The sequence below is a fragment of the Poecilia formosa genome, unplaced genomic scaffold (assembly GCF_000485575.1).
Source record: "Poecilia formosa unplaced genomic scaffold, Poecilia_formosa-5.1.2 Scaffold451, whole genome shotgun sequence".
In the NCBI taxonomy this organism is placed as follows: Eukaryota; Metazoa; Chordata; class Actinopteri; order Cyprinodontiformes; family Poeciliidae; genus Poecilia; species Poecilia formosa.
This window is the reverse complement of record NW_006800390.1, coordinates 340014-356592: the sequence shown is the minus strand read 5'-3', so window position 1 is coordinate 356592 and position 16579 is coordinate 340014. Positions and strand designations below refer to the sequence as shown.

The following is a 16579-nucleotide window of genomic DNA, read 5'->3' as shown; positions in this document are numbered from 1 at the left end:
GCAGCAGCTCCCGTTCCCTGCCCAACATCGACCGCAAATCTCCCAAGAACAAAGCAGAAGAAGGTCGCCATCTTTGAAATTCGCAGCAGGTTTGTTGCAGCGCAATATTTGAATTAAGTCTGGTTTAATTTACATAACAGTGAAATAAGCTGCATGGCCAGCCGAAATATGCACCAAGCGAGGATGCTTGGTGCCAACTCTCCTCAGCCGGGGAGGCGAGGGACGGACTCTCCGGCCTCGTCGGAGCCGACACCGGCGAACAAAGGCAGCCCGGCCCCGCCGCAGCAACAGTCTCCCGCGGCCGAGCAGAGCGAAGGAGCCGCGGAGGAAACGGGGGAAGGCCCGTCGAAAATGACTCTGGATATAGCAAGTTTTCGGAAGCCCGGAGAGAAGACGTTCACCCAGCGCTCCCGCCTCTTTGTCGGCAGTTTGCCGCTGGATATCACGGAGGAGGAGTTCAAAAACCTGTTCGCTAAATATGGGAACATTAACGAGGTGTTCATCAACAGGGAGCGGGGATTTGGATTCGTTTGCTTGGTATGTTCATAACTGCACCTAGGTGTTTCAATTTGCCTTTGTTTTTAATAAGTATTTTTGTTTAAATTAATTTGTATGTGTTTCTCAGCCTTTTATGGGTTATTGGGATTTGATCTCAAAATACCAGGAGAATATTATTCACTATCCAGTATGAATTTAGTTCCCACAAGTTTGACCCGGAAGTGATCCGCGCCATCTTAGTAGGCAAGTGCATGTGCCATACATAGCAGACCCATAAGTTTCAACGAACAAAAGATGTAAAAAATAATGTTTTGATGGGAACCAGGCCAGAGCTAGTTATAAGCTTGTGGCTAGTTTGTTGCTGTCATAGCAACTCCATCGCTACTGTCTGCCAAAATGGCTGCCGGTTACGAAGTTCACAGAAGAGTGAGATCACATGAGAACTGTGTATTTTAGTATTTATTATTGAACATTCATTTTATGGTTAATGCATATTATTTAGCTATGTTGTTGCTAAATGTATAACTTTTTAAATGATAGTTATTATATGTTACAATTTTTACAAAATATTTTTGAGTTTTAAACAAGATTTTTAAATGTTGAATCCATATATCACTTTAATTTCACAATTTATTTGTGTTGGTCTTCCACAATAATTTGAAAATAAATTATGTATTATTATAAGTAGCAGACATTTATTAAAGTGAAGTTACTCATAAAAACAAACTTGTTTTAAAAATATTCAAAAACTGTTGGACATTATTTTTGGTTTTAGTTAAAAACATCTGTTATAAATAGTTGATTACAGCTTTAAAAAGTTGAGTTGGAGGTTCAGTTTATTATTGGTTACCCTGAATGCTAATCCACCATTGTTTTGCAGGAAACCCGAACTCTGGCGGAGATCGCTAAAGTTGAGCTGGACGGGTCGGTTCTGAACAACAGAGCACTAAAAGTCCGCTTTGCGACACATGGAGCTGCACTCAAAGTCCGCAATCTGCTGCCAGTAGTGACAAACGAACTACTTGAAGAAGTAGGTTAGAGGTGAAACTGAACACTAAATAAGGGCGGACCTCTATGCAACCACAGTTGATTAAAAAAGAAACGCCAAAAACCTGTGTGTATCCTCAGGCGTTTTCTCAGTTTGGACCTGTGGAGCGGGCCGTCGTTGTGACGGACGACCGCGGCCGTTCCACTGGGAGAGGCATCGTTGAGTTTGCAAGCAAAGTCGCCGCCCGTAAAGCCCTGGAGCGCTGCAACGAGGGAGCGATGCTGCTGACGACGTAAGCGTTAACAGACTGAAAACTCTTGATGTCTCTTTCAGTTTCAGATTCGCACAGCGTATAAATGGATGAACTTTAGAGAAATAAAACGCAGGATTCGTACGGGTGCTTGAATATCAATTAGGTGTCTTAAAGGTTTGGAAACAGCTCAGTTTTGAAACAAAGTACAAGCTAATGTTTGATTAAAAGCTTAAATCTGGAAAACCAGATATTGAAACCAGATATTTTGATACCCCTAATAAAACCTTTTATTTCTCGCTGTTTGAAGTTAATCAGATTCAACTTTTCTTGTTTTAGGTCAGTTAGAATCACCAAAATTATTTCTTTTTGCAAAATGTGAAAAAACTTAGCATGGAAATATTTTAGAACCTTATTTTGTACATTTCTTTCCTTCTGTGTGTTTGCATTTAATTTGAGCAGGAAGGTAATTTCCCTTAACACGATTTGTTTGGGTTGTTCAAATGTAATAATGATCTATTATTGAATTTGGGGCATTTTTTTTATTAAATGTTTTGTTCTTGGTACAAGGTGTGGTGAGAGAAACATTTCAAAACATAAAAATGTAGTTATATTTTAGTTTACTTTGCCCCTGCTTTACAATGTAGAATAATGTCACAAGACATTATTAATAACAGTAATAAATTATATGCTATGGTGAATTGAAATAGTCTTTTTTTTTAGTTCTTTGGTGGTGTTTTTATCTCCAAAGTGTGGTGCGTGAAAAGTTTGAAAACTAATCTTGAAAATGCTTGAAAAGTGCTTGAATTTTACTGTGGGAAAAGTGAAAATGGAGGCTAAAATATGTCATGTTGACGATCTCAGTACTCCATGTCCCACCATCGTGGAGCCAATGGAGCATCTGGACGATGAAGATGGTCTCCCTGAAAAGATTCTGCCAAAAACTCCAAAGTATTACAAGTAAGCAATATTTATTCATCTATTTATTGATTTCTTTTGGTTTGTGTTGCGTCTGCGATTGCATCACTTTCTTATTCCGCCAGAGAGCGGGAGCAGCCGCCCCGATTCGCCCAGCCCGGCACGTTCGAGTTCGAATACGCGTCTCGCTGGAAAGCGCTGGACGAGATGGAGAAGCAGCAGCGAGAGCAGGTCGACCGAAACATCAAGGAGGCCAGAGAGAAACTGGAGGCGGAGCTGGAGGCCGCCAAGAACGAACATCAGCTCATGTTGATGAGACAAGGTGCGAAGCGATGGCTGTTCGTCTGTTTCTCTGTAGGGTGTAACGTTTTAAAACGTCCCCCCTTTTCTTCTTCTCATTAGATCTAATGAGACGTCAGGAGGAACTGCGGCGGCTGGAGGAGCTGCGCAACCAGGAGCTGCAAAGACGAAAGCAGATAGAAATGAGGTGAAGAAGAATCTCAAGGAAGAAATTAGCATCTAATCCTACTGGATAATCCCATTATTTAATTGAATATAAATTTAGTTAAAGCTAATGCTGCAGAAAAGTCTTTCTATTAGCGATGTTTAAGATCAGCTGGTGATAGAAAGCTATATTAGGAAAACGAAGCTAGTGAGGGGATTCTCATGCTGCTGCGTCGTTTTTATCGGATTAGTTTGGTTTCCGTCTGAACGCTGTGTGTCGTTAGGCATGAGGAGGAGCGACGGAGGAGAGAGGAGGAGATGATGAGGCACAGGGAGCAGGACGAGCTGAGACGCCAGCCTGACGGCGGCGGTGGCAGCGGCTTCGTTCCAAACTACCATGAAAACGTGAGTACAAACGTTTGGTCTTCACCAACTCATTCAGAAGAGATGAAACGAAGACAAAGTCAGTGTCGTATTTTCTTTTTATTATGACCTGAGTTGGTCATACTGCACAACAAAAGCACTTTTTATTTGGTTTGTTTATTTTTGTTGAGTCAGTTATTGATGTTAAATAAAAAAACTGACCGAATATGATCAGAATTTTTTATTTTTTTTACTATTTTCTCCACTTATTGTTCCTTCAGAGCATAAATAAGTATCAATAAATTCAAAAATATAACTAAATGCAGATACTCTGTGCAATTTAGTAATATAAGTCGCATTTTTTTAAGTGAATATTTATGATTGTGACGCATGAATGCTCTGCCATGCAGACACCGTCCTGCAAAACTATTTATTACCTTAAAATAAGTAACAATGTTTATTTATCTTCATCGTTATCACAATAGTGCTGCAAAATTTGGAAGTAAAAATGTTTAACATGACCAAATGTCTTTAATAAAATATAATTTATTAATGTTATTTGACCCATAATGTTATTTGTAAAGTTTGGGTTCCTGCTGTATGAACTGTGCATAATTTCATTTGGTAATGAAGCACATTCTTAAACACATTCTTAGAACAAAGATTATCAGATTTATTTTCTCTTTTGCCTTTGATGAAAGAGGCAATAGTTTGTGACCCAGCTTCTGTCGGATCAGTTGTGTGGCGGTGCACAGCTTTCCCACACATATTCAGAGTATTTATCTATTTTTCATAAAATGTAGGAAAGAGGAGTTTGTTTCCTACTTTGTCTTTAAACAGAAATGAGTCTGGTATCATTTGCTGAAAGGCAGATCTTGAACAAACTGTTCTGGTTGGACAAATAAAAACACCTAAATGAGCACTTATTACTCCAGTGGAGACGCTGACCACTTCCTGTCTGTGTTTGTGTTCTGTTGTTACTTTTTGTCTCAATGTCTATGAGGAAATGAATTCACAACTCTTGAACATCTCTGAACAGTGTAAAAACTCTGATGATTTTTGCTGTTCTTTTATGTCTTTGTAGCACTTTTCAGACACTTTTGTTTGTTGCACATCACCCTTTCTCCATAAGAGAGTAAAGCAACAAGTCCATTTAATTCAGTGTGTAAATCTCAGTAGTAATTAGCGGTAATGTCTAGAACAACCACTAGAGGGCGTAAGTGGCGACCAGAAACTTTCCATTTTTGCTCGTCCTCTGACTCTTTGACAAGGTAAACATGCTTAAGCATTGGAGTTATGTAAAATAAATAATAATCTGCTCATATTTCCTGCTTCTTAACATTAGATTTTGTTGCTCTGGGTTTCTAATTCTTGATTTATACTTTGTGTATTTATCCTTATGTAACTTTTCATCAGGGTTTAATTTGATTTTCCACTAGATTTTTTTGTTTTGGTATTAAAGTTTTTCTTCCGACTCAGATATTATTTGTGTGATTTTTGTACATGAGTTATTCTGAGCATTTCATTCACACATATAAGTGATAAAATTCATTTTATGTCTTTAACTCTAGCTTTTTTTAGTTAATTTTAAAACACATCTAACTATACTGATACTTTACACTTGAATGTGTGAAATACAAGTTATGTAGTTAAATTACTCTAATTACTAGGTGTAGTTTTTCATAATTTTAACAATTTGAACTGGAGAATACTTGGTTTTGTTAAGAATTTTCTTATAGCTCCCTAACTTTCTAATATTAATACTTTGACATTGCTATCAGAAAGTGTTGCTGCTGTCTTATTTCTTCATTTTGCTTCACTGTTGACTGCATTAGGTAAGGTATGAATTAAAGATATTCTCAAGTTGTTGTAAGAGATTAATTATCAAGTTATTTTCAGTTATAAAATCTCTTATTTTTGCATTTAGAAGCTTCCTCTAAAATCAGACATTATTGACAATTCTGCGTTCCAGCTGGGGAAAAAATATTGAATCCCCTGCTGATTGGATAAGTCTCCTAAGCTGTAGATATGTAAACCCTCCTTAGTTTTTATATTTCTTATACATTAGTGTAAAGAGACTAATGTATAAGTCTCTTTACACTAATAAAACCAGATAAATACATGACACCAGGTAAAAAACAGATTTTAGATTATTTTCTCAAAGTAACAGCCGGTGTTGTGGCTCCCAGATATTTCTGACTTTACAATCTGCACATCCTGGACTGGTTGCAAGACCATCAGTAAGAAATTTGATGAGAAGCAGAAAACTGCTGCATTTAGAAATGGAAGAACTATGAGTATAAGATGCCCTCTATCTGGAACTGCATGCAAGAGCTGGACCCCAGTTCGTCTGCTTTCGGTGGGTGACGGCTTCAAATCATCGTATTGGGCGTTCTTCAATCAGCCAGATGAGCAGAAGATCAGACCTGCTGAGTCTTAAAGAAAATTATCAGCTGAGGATTTGAGCTACGAAGGAACAAAACAAAATCCCTCCTGTGATGTTTCCAAACCTGCTGACCAGCTGAACATTTTGTCACCAACAAAAGTCGCCCAACACTTTCTGTTTTCTCCTCTTTGTTTTTCTCACCATCCTCTAGTTGGTTATTTTTTTTGCATCAGAACAGAATACGGCTACTGTTTGTCTAATTATTTAATTATCTGCCTAATTAGTTTGAACATGAAAATTAAGATTTCCTCTAGAAGAGGAAGTTTTAACTGCATAGTGACTGAATTTCTTTGATAAAGTTTCTACATTTATTTGATCAGTTTGGTTCTTCAAAAACTTCATGTTTTTTGTCAGTTATGCATTAAAAGAAATGCTACAGCCAAGATTAATTTGCAGGAGTTTGTTCAATAATGCTTCAGTTTTATTCTGAAGACTTTTCTTCACTTTTTTCAGAGGGAACAGGAAATGAGAGTGGGTGAGCTGGGCCCTCGTGGAGCCGGTAATATGGGAGGTACGGGCATGACTGTGCAGAGAAAATATCTTTGTGTTTCAATTTTTCTTCATAGAGTTACAGCAGGAACATGAATGTACAGTATTTGATATACTTTGTAAATGAGGGAGCAAAAGATTAGAAAGCAAAGTTATTAGCAAAGATGTGGACAGTCATAATTCCAGTGAAGTAAAAGCTTAAGACATCTTTGCATTTAATTGGTTTTGGATTAATTAGATGCACAATAACATCTTGCTAAGTGGAGAATGAAGGACAGAGACCAAGTATAATCTTTTTTTATTTTATTTTTTAAATAAATTAGTCAAAAGATGACATAAAAACGCAGGATTGCACATCACCTTTATAAATACTTTTTTTTTTTTATCAAAGTCTACGGGCGCATCAAGGTTTATCTTGTTTGAAATGTGTTTGTCATTTTCTTGTCATTCTGTGCTTCACATTTTTATGCTTTTATTGTTTGACACATCTTCATCTGTCAGCATATTTTTACACATCACCTAAAACCCTCACATGTATAGAAAAGGGTTTCTTGTTGTTTCAATACAAGAAAATGGATGTTTGTATGTTTAAGAGTGATTAGCAGCTACTTTAATTGACGAGTTGGGACTGAAAAAGCTGTGGTTTCACATCTACAGTATCAGCTCTGGCTATGAAACTGGTATAATTATACTAACTCTACTAAATTACTACATTAAAGACATAAGCCTGGTTGACATTTTCTCCTTTCATATTTGTAATGAAAATGAATCGCATTCCTGTTTTAAATCTGTGCTGTTTTGTTACCGAACTTATGCATAAAGAGAATCATCGTTTCATTGGGTTTTGGAAAACCTCTTCTCCACTATCAAGTGGTTCTTGTCCGGTTCGATTCTGGGGAAGTTGGGTACATCTCTGTTGGCAGTGTGTTCCTGGGCCTTGAGCCAGATATTTGCATTAACCTTGGGCAGCTAGTTTAGTTGTGGATTTCCCTGTCCAGTTGACGTTGTCTGCTCTCTTCTCCCACAATTGGTGAAAAGATTGGACCTCAAGGTTTGACCATAGAAATATCAGCTTCCATCCCGCCAAGAGCTTTGATCTCATCATCGATTGAAAATCGTACTTAAGATGTTTGAGGAGTCTACAAGTACCGCTTTTGTTCATCCACTGATGGATGATTGATCAAATGGGGTATTTTGAAAATCAAATCGCTTGTGTGCAATGCCCTTCTTGGCCAACAAAAGGGAGGAACTGCACAGCTTTGTTTTTGGTGTGATGAACTGCAGAGTGTCAGGCCTGGCAGTGGTTCTAATGTATAAAAAAATAATGCAGGTTTGTGTCTCCCGACTCGGGAGGGATCCACCTCTCATCCTCTGAGAATTTTTTTCTGGGTGGGAGAAGTTTTAAATCTGATTCAGGAGGAGCAGCGTTGTTTTGAAACAGTACACCAACTATTAACCATCAAAGGAATCCAGAGTTGGTCGTGGGACTTAATTGTCAAGTCTACTTATTGTGTTAGGAAATTATTTCAAGAGTTGTCTGGTCCTTGTATGAAGAAAGCATGGGCTGTGTACTTGTCCAAAGATGAGCTTGTTAAAAGTTTCTTTCCAATGTTTTGATACGTAAAATGAAGCAGGAGGTGGATTGGCAGATGGGGACTTCATCAGCGGTTAAATGCAGCATCCATGTGCATGGCGCCACATTGTATTGTTTTGGTCCAATCTAGAAACCAAAAGTGGCTAAAACGAACTTCCATACAAGGTTGACGTAACCTGCTAATGCTCTTCGTGGATGAGAGAAATCTTCATTGGACTGTAGTACAACAGGAGGCCATTTTTAAGGGGTTCAGTGAGTTGTTTTTGAGGAACATTTTTGGATTTTGTCACAAACTGCCATTGAAGAAAGAAAGCCTTCTGGTTGGTGCTGCCAAAATGAACCAAATCGGCTTTTGAAAACCGTTGGTGAAAGTACGTCAATAATATAATCTGGAACTGTAGTAGAGTAATTATATTACATTTGCTTCTTTATCTTACTGTTGGTTTGCTTTGATACCTTTAAACCATTTTGTTACTCTTGCGTTGAATCCTCCTCGGATGTTACTCGTCTTGCCACCTCTTGTTACTGCTCTCCTTTTCTCTATTCCCTGTGGCTACTGTGATGTGCAATCCAGCGGTTAAATGCAGCATCCATGTGCATGGCGTCACATTTTATTGTTTTAAAGAACAGTTCACTCTCACTCTGTTTAATAATGTAGCTGAAGTCAACAATATAGCGTAGTTTATCAAATGTTTTATTTCCAATTATAGGATTGACTTGATGCAGAGTTTTTAATACCTATAATCTTTTACAGTTTTACTCTGCACAAAGCGTTTTAGTTTGATCAAATTGTAACAGAAACTAGTTTTAATTTGCAGTATACATGAAGTAGTTCCAGACGAAACAGACTGATGAACCAATAATCCGTTGTTTTGCGTGTAGATGGGTTTAACCAGGCCTCTGGAGGGCCCACTGGTAACCAGGGGCAAATGATGGGCGTGAGTGGAAGGGGAGGAGCCATTGCCCCAGAGGGAACATCAAATATGGGGACACCTATGATGTCAGAGAATGGAGCCATGGTAACGTATCTAAAAAAAACGCTTGTCTGTTCATTAATATGATCGGGTTCAAAAACAGCACGAGGTTTCTTTGCATTGTGTTGAGAAAACTTTAGTGGAGCTCTCAAATATCGGAACCAAAACGGATATTAGTATCTTTACCACTTTCTCTCATAATCCACAAATCTAACCTTTGTGGAATAGATGCAAGAAGAAGTCTATTGCTAAAAAAGCCACATAGGGGACAAAGCAAACATGTAGAAGAAGGTGATCTGGCCAGAGGAGACCAAAAGTGACAGCTGGCCAAAGTTGGTGGGAAGATGGATGGAGCTAAAAACAGGGCAGACCTTGAAAAACACCTGCAAAGGACATGAAACTGGGACAGAGGCTCACCATGATCCCAAACACCCAGGCAGAGCTACGGGAGCATTTCCTGTTAGAATGGCTCAGCCAAAACTAAATCTAGTTGGAGAATTTCTGATATTCAGAAAGTGTCCATATAAAAACCTCACGCAGTCTGAGATATTTTGCAAAAACTTCCATCTGTAAAAATGGAAAGTTTTTGGAGATCCTAAAAGACTTACAGCAAACTGTGATTGGATGAAGACTTGAGTCAGTTAGGCCTGACACCATTACAAATTTTCCAGAAGTTATCACGATAAACTATTCCTTTAATATTGTTCTTTTAAGACCATTTTTAAGTAATATAATGGTAATGACAAAACAATAATGCAAGAACGCATTCTCCAAGATCATGAACATTTCACATGGCAACTGGAAGACATTTTACATACCCAAAATAAATAAAACAGCAAATAAAATAAATTAAGAAGTCTTTGTAAACAAAATTGACCTTCAAAATATGCGCTGGTTGAGACCAAAACACCAAACTGAAGACTTTTGTCATCCAGTTTTTGGTAGAAAGAGAGAAAAAAGATAAATGATTGAGTTTGTTTGTTAATCAAGCCATTAATTAATTTATTGATTATTGTGACAGGCCTAGTTAGAATACTGAATATAAATTATATATGATGAACATAAATCCATCACCTTTGCAGTTACATGCTACTTTTTTTAAAAAACATCTTACACTAAAGTTTCTGCTGGTAAATGTGAAATGTTTGAGGTAAATATAGTTCTGCAAAGCACTGTTGATTAAAAAGTAGAAGCTGTTTTTCAAAAATAAAAGTCTCGAAGGAAATGTTAAGTTTCTTTCACTAATGGTCGTTTTTTTTTTCCTTTCCCCTTCACCTTTGGGGGTCACCTTTCTTTTTCCCCCTTTTCACTTGGATGGTGACAATTGGATCAAACTCAACCTTGACTGAACTTTGACCTCGATTTATAAAATACCTCTACGACCCTCACCACTATTTGGATCAACTGGATCCATGACTCCTTACAACTGCTCCTTGATTCTCGTTAACCAACCCCTGTTGCCCTCAGCGTAACGATAGGTACCCTCAGGGCGGATCAATGGGCGGTCGATCGGAGGTCGAGTCCCCAAAGCAACAGCAGCAGCCATTGGGGCCGCAGGGTGGACCAGCTCCAGGATATAGCAGAGGCAGTCCAAGTCCGGGAGTCTTTGACGGCCCAAATAGCAAACGCCGCCGATACTGACGTCTAACGGTTCTCATGTGGATCAGCAGCCAGTGCAATTTCTTCTTTTTCTACACAAGACCTCGAGGTTACCCGTCACCATCATGACTCCAATTTTCTGGACAACAGAGCGGCATGTTTTTGTCCTTTTGTGGATTGACTTTTGGATTGTTCTACCAGTTTTTAGAAGATTTGGATTAAAGTCTTCGACCTTGTCATTGCAAACACACATATTGGAAATTAAATTTTTTTTTTTTTTATTTTTTCATTTTGTGGATATGCAAACAGGTTTGGGTCGGAATATAGCCTCCATTGCTTTCTAAGGTGGATTATATTAAAGGTTCAGACTTTCTGCTCCATCGTTCTCCACCTGTCAAATAGATGTTTGCTAAGCAAAAACATAGGAGGTTGATTAACTCACGGTCATTATTGCTTTTTGAGTGTTTTACTAGTTTCTCCTGTAAGTCTGGCCAATATTTGTCCAGACCCATCTGCTAGTAAACTTTGATCATGTGATTAAAAAGGAAACTAAACGAGGTCCAAGAAAAAAGTGGTTAAAAGAACCAGATGCTGGTCATTTCACCCCTTTGCCATTTTTTTTATATTAAGCAGCTACATTATGTTTCCAAGCCCCGTTGGCAAGTCTGTCCATGTCCACATCGTCTCTGGCACTTGTAGTCTCACTTCCTGGCAAAAATATTATTGCTCTCAAGTTGATATGCACTGATTAAAACAATGTTTAAAGGTTTATATTTCAAAATATGGACCATAGGTTTCATTTGAAGTCTATGTCAACACTTTGCCTTGAATGTTGGCACTAGGCTTAAGTGTGGATTTGTTTTTTAGACGAACTTTTCTATATTTAGCATCCATTTTAATTTGCAAATGTGTGCATATCCTTGTCTTGATGTTTGGAATATAAATTTTATCCAAGAAGCTTTTACTGTGTCAGATTTACAAATTAGTTTTTTGCCTTCTAGTTTTATGCATAATTTACAAAATCTAAAAAAAAAAAGTAAAATGAAATCATGAGTAAAATTAAAGGATTTTAGCGGTATTTGCTTTCAGATTAAAAAAAAAACTTTAAAGAAATTAACAGCTTCCACAGTGCAAAATGGAAGTAGAATGAGCAATCTGGCAAAGAGGTGAATCAGTACCTTAAGAATTTATTGCCATGTTCAGAATATTCTGTTACAACCTATTTAGTTAATTTTATGAACATTTCTTATCAGTTTTTGGACAGCAACACTTTTAAACTTGAATTAAAATGTTTTTCATTTAAAACGGAGCGTATAGTTGGTGCTTTTTTGTGTTGGTGTACATAATGTAGAGTCTGCAAGATCCTTTTATCGGTCAACTTTACACTTCCTGCTGTTTGTATAGATTTTTAAAAGAAGTGATTATTCTTAACTATAGATGCGAATAATCAATTGTGCTTTTGTTATGGGGATTGTACAGTTGTACAATGACAAAGCAAGAGCATATTTGCATTATGAATGAAAGAAGCCACACCTACAGTCACTGAGTCGTCACAGGCTTTATTTACCTTCAGTGATTTTGTTTATCCAGTGCAATGATTGCGACATCTTGAACTCATCAGAGAAGTTGCTGTGGGTTCGAAATCTTGCAATTAAAAGGTTTTAAAGATTTTTTTTTTTTTTTTTTTTAGTGTTTGTTACTTTCTGAAACTTTTCCATGACAATGAGTACTGTGAAATCCTCCTTTTATTCATTTTGGGGATTTTATTTCTCATTTTTTGCTCAGAACTACAGAAAATGTTCTGTAGGTTTTGTGCATCTTGTATTTGATGGTCAAGAGAAATAAAATGTTTTTTTTGTCTTTATTTAAACAAACTGTTTTTGTTTTTCAAACCTGATGAACAATAAATATCATATCCATCCTTTACATGTTTGATTACAAAGCATCACTTCTAGTATTTTCATCTTGTTTTGTGTAAGTATTATAGTGAAGTGCGAGGATGGATAGCGAGACTCCTGCAAAGCTATTTTCTTTGGTTTCCTGGTTTCGTTATTTATTTTTTGGGGGGAGGGAGGACGTCAAGGAAATTTTTTGTTTAGAAAAATTGGAAAAGTTGAGCAAAGGGTGAGATTCAAACATCCTCTAAATGCAACTTCTTTCAACTAATCATAGTTTGTTGAAGATCTGCTAAGTTTCAAGACAAAAGTGTTCAGAACATGTAAGTTTTGGGCCTGCAGGAAGGAAATGCCCCCTAATTTAAACGAGTTAGGTAAGCTAGTGGATAAATCTTGAGTGAGCCCTGATCTTAAAGTCAAAGTTAATTTTTATAGCATATACCGGTTGACAAAACTTTTACTTGAAGGATAAAACGATTCTTAACTTCATAAATTGCAATTAAACACGACTAGATAGCTTTAAAAGTGAATAAAAAGACAAGTTGGGTATTAAAAACTGAAATACTGAGTTGGTGGAAGCAGCCATGAAGGTGTTGTTGAACAATTTGATTGTTTTATCTCCAAAAGGTAACAAAATAAGAACCTAAATGCATTTTAAAAGTATTTATTTTAACATTAACATGCTGGTTGCAATGATATGAAGTATCGCTAATAAATCTTTCAAACTTATTGAAATATTTTCTATTTTTTTCTGTTGACATTCATGATATTAAACCTGAAAATCAGTGAAGACCCAATAATTTAAAGTACTTGATGTTCCCTCACCTGCTCATCGGGACATGAAGCTGTTTAGACTGAAAACGGGACGTTGGCCGACTCTCCGCTTTGGTTTTTAGTGTATTAACATCCAGACCGGGAAGAGGATTTAGCTTTTTAATGTCTGGAACGTTTTTATTTTTTCCATCCAGCTTAAATATATCTGAACATCTGGTGACTGGATCTCTCTTTCCTGCTCTTAAAAAAAAAGCTTTCTCTGTGTTTTGGGTCATTTTGTATCATCGCTTTGAATCACCTGATAATACAAATTCTCTAGTTGCTCTCATTTGTAAACTGGCTCTGCGTCTTTAAGAGGTTTTGCCTTCAAAGTATTGAATATTATCGTTTGAACTGGTTTAACTGGCCACCAGAGATTATTGTGTGGATTTCAAATTATTAAGATCATCCAGTCAGACTCCTTTTAATCAGATATTTGCATATATTAAAACACATTTATTATTTAATGTTTTGCACCAAGATTTTGGGGATTTTGAGTATGTGAGCAGTTTTATTCATACTTTAAGCTTTTGTTTGACTTTGTTTAGGGTTTAAAGTATAAATTTTTGAACTATTTCAGCTGAAATGTTTCAGTTACTGAACATATTAAAAGTTTCTTACCAAGGAAAATAAATAATTTGGTGTTTTGTAAAGCATTAATTTCAGCTGAACCAGAACTTTCTGAAATATGTTTTTTCTTGGTGACAGGAGATTGTTTTATTTCATGTTTTGAATGTAACATTGTGATTTCACCCACTGTTTTCTTTTCACTTGTTTCTGCACACATATACCAATGCTCTGTTAAACTGGTGATCGGTTTTTATTAAGTTGTAATTTTCCTTGTTTGCTGCAGGTCCTGTGTGCCAGATGCCACTAGTAGTGCAGCCATGGAACTGGTAAATTTTTGCTTACACACACATTAATATTTTTTTAGACTGGATTTTACTAGTACAGAACATTAATGTTGAAGTTTGTAACTTCCAAGTCTATAAAAATCAAATTTAGAAGGTTAAGGAGTTTAGTTGCACTTCTGTTGCTCCAATAATCACCAAAACCACAAAGATTTCCTAAAAGGAAACATACAAGTGTTAAAGAATGTTTATTTTTTATTTTATTTATTTCAAACTGGTTTTTAAAAACCAAGAACAAAATAATTGGCTTACTTTTCTGTTTAAAAAAGGAGTAGGAAGAAGTGAACACTTATTTAATCCTATCGCTTATCTCGATTTAATTCAATATATCACTTTCTGACTCATTATCAAAAATATGTAGTTAAAACCATGTTCTAATATTTATGTGCCTGTTTAATATACTGTCTGTTACACAGACAAGATGGTTACAAACTAACTCATAACAAGACAAGAAAATCTACGGATGGTAATAATGAGAATTGTAAGAAAATGGTTGTGTTGATTTTAACTTCTATTAGCCTACTTCATGTCGTGTGACAGGTTCTGGTTAAAATACTTCTACAGATCTGGCAGCTAAGACGGGATAATTTTTTATCCTGTAAAAAATGAAGTGATTTTCTGCTGATAATATCTTTAATATTAGAATTAATTTAATCTGAAACATTTAAATGTGGCAGAAACAAATAAAAACAAATAAAAACGAACAAATTGGTTTGGGGGAAAATGCTTTTTTCTGCAGATGCAGGTAAGGTTTATTTTTTACTGGTTTCATTTGACACCAGAAAGCCGTCTGGACCAAGCAGGACTTGGGACATCGATGTTGAGCTGTTTTGTTGTCACTTTAATAATTTATAAATTAATTGTATTGTTTCTCTGCTGAATAAAATGGATTAAAACATTATTTATTGTACTGCTTATTTTTTGTATTAAATCTTAATTCTTTTTCTAGCCGATCTTTGGGTTATTTACACAAAGGGCTAATTCATGTTACGAAGCAGCAGCTACATGTGAAACATCACATTTCCTTCTGACCTTTAAAGAACCTCTTGGGTCAAACTGATGCGTCAAAGGAGAAGAAGAAGAAGACGGAGGGATGTTTGGAGACATGAAGGGGGACGTGTTACTTTTCTTCGCCATGCCCAAGGCTGTTCATTACCAACAGGAGGGGAGCTAATCATTGAAGTGATCCAGTTTAACGTGGGGAATGAATACTTCTCTGTTCTTCACTTTGTGGCCTCGTTCTTCTTTAGCCCACTTTCTGGCCCACTTGTGTTTATGAAAGAAGATTGGTTTGTTTTTGTTGTTCAACCAAAGTGCAAAGCAGCTGTTTGTATTATTTTAAAACGCTTTCCGGAATATTCTAGCCATTTTAAAATGGAAACTTTTCTGATGTTGCCTTTTTACAGACTTGATCGAGTGGCCTACATTAAACGACTATAGCCTACTTCCTAATTAGTGCTGTTCATAACAGTTCCCAGAAATTTCACATTTTGTCATATTTTATCATTCAGTTCTCAGTCCAGTGGATTTTTTGTTGTCTGTACATTTCCCGTATCAAACCAGCGCTACAAGACATTGATAAATATAATCCCAGAGATTAAAATGCTGCTCTGCTCGGCAACATAAGATAATCGATTATTAATATGATTGACATTAAAGTGACTTACAGAATTATTCTTCCTTGAGTTTTTTTTAACGCTTTTTTGTGTAAATGAGCAACATGAAATATAGGAAAGGTTGTAAAGTGAAATGAAAAGATAACGGCGTGGTAGAGCCATTGTAGATGGCAAAAAATACATTTTTAGATCAATCTCAGAAAAGAAGTAAAACTAGGACATTTCTGAGGTTTAAAAGTTGAAAATTTGCCAGAAGAAACTCAGAAACTTTGAGATTAATCTCTGGGGGGGGGGAATTGGAGATTGAGAAAAAAAATGTAAATTTGAGAAATATTCTTAAAAAACTTGCAAATGTATGACCTTACTTAGAAAAAATTGCCACTTGTGGTAATATGAGTTTCAAAATTAGAAATGAAACTCAGAAATTTCCAAGTTTTTTTCTGTAAAGGTCTGAGATTAATCTAAAAAAATTTTTAGTTTTATGGAGGTTAACTCTTTTTTTCTATCTTCTATAATGCGCCTTGGTATAAAAAATATTTGTGTTATTCTTGTTTACTTTTTGACAGTCCAGGGTCTCTTCTGGCCTTTTGGCTACTTCTGATTAGGTGAACTGCCTTGTCAGTAGGTTTGTACTTTTTCTCCCTCGGACGACAGAAATTTTTAAGCTTTAAGATGTTTAATGTTTGAGAAATTGTTTTAACCTGCTTTAAATTTCTCCACAACGTTTTCCCTGACCGGTCTATGAGCACCAGAGTCCCTACAGTTATCCCTAATTTTTCCG

The 16579-nt window shown here is 36.4% G+C and overlaps 1 protein-coding gene across 3 annotated transcripts; it reads left to right on the top strand.

The window, feature by feature from the left end:
- Window positions 1-35: 35 nt before the first annotated feature.
- LOC103155850 (paraspeckle component 1) lies at window positions 36-15853 on the top strand. 3 transcript variants are annotated; one of them, XM_007577724.2, is made up of 11 exons: window positions 36-537; window positions 1379-1528; window positions 1627-1778; window positions 2601-2696; window positions 2780-2976; window positions 3057-3141; window positions 3383-3503; window positions 6361-6418; window positions 8873-9009; window positions 14125-14167; window positions 15223-15853. In XM_007577724.2, exons 1-10 carry the CDS (start codon window positions 154-156, stop codon window positions 14146-14148), a joined length of 1404 nt encoding a protein of 467 aa, XP_007577786.1. In that variant the 5' UTR covers window positions 36-153; the 3' UTR covers window positions 14149-14167; window positions 15223-15853. The 3 variants fall into 3 exon arrangements, with proteins under 3 accessions (XP_007577786.1, XP_007577788.1, XP_007577785.1); XM_007577723.2 differs by lacking the exons at window positions 14125-14167; window positions 15223-15853 and adding an exon at window positions 10432-11665 and having other exon boundaries at window positions 37-537; XM_007577726.2 differs by lacking the exons at window positions 6361-6418; window positions 8873-9009.
- Window positions 15854-16579: the final 726 nt, after the last annotated feature.

Bases quoted from the DNA above. Each gene is read 5' to 3' on its own strand.
- LOC103155850 (XM_007577723.2), top strand. From the start codon at position 154: ATGGCCAGCCGAAATATGCACCAAGCGAGGATGCTTGGTGCCAACTCT. The intron at 1,529-1,626 runs GTAGGTTAGAGG...GTGTATCCTCAG, and splicing joins CAAACGAACTACTTGAAGAA to GCGTTTTCTCAGTTTGGACC. The intron at 2,697-2,779 runs GTAAGCAATATT...TTATTCCGCCAG, and splicing joins AAAACTCCAAAGTATTACAA to AGAGCGGGAGCAGCCGCCCC.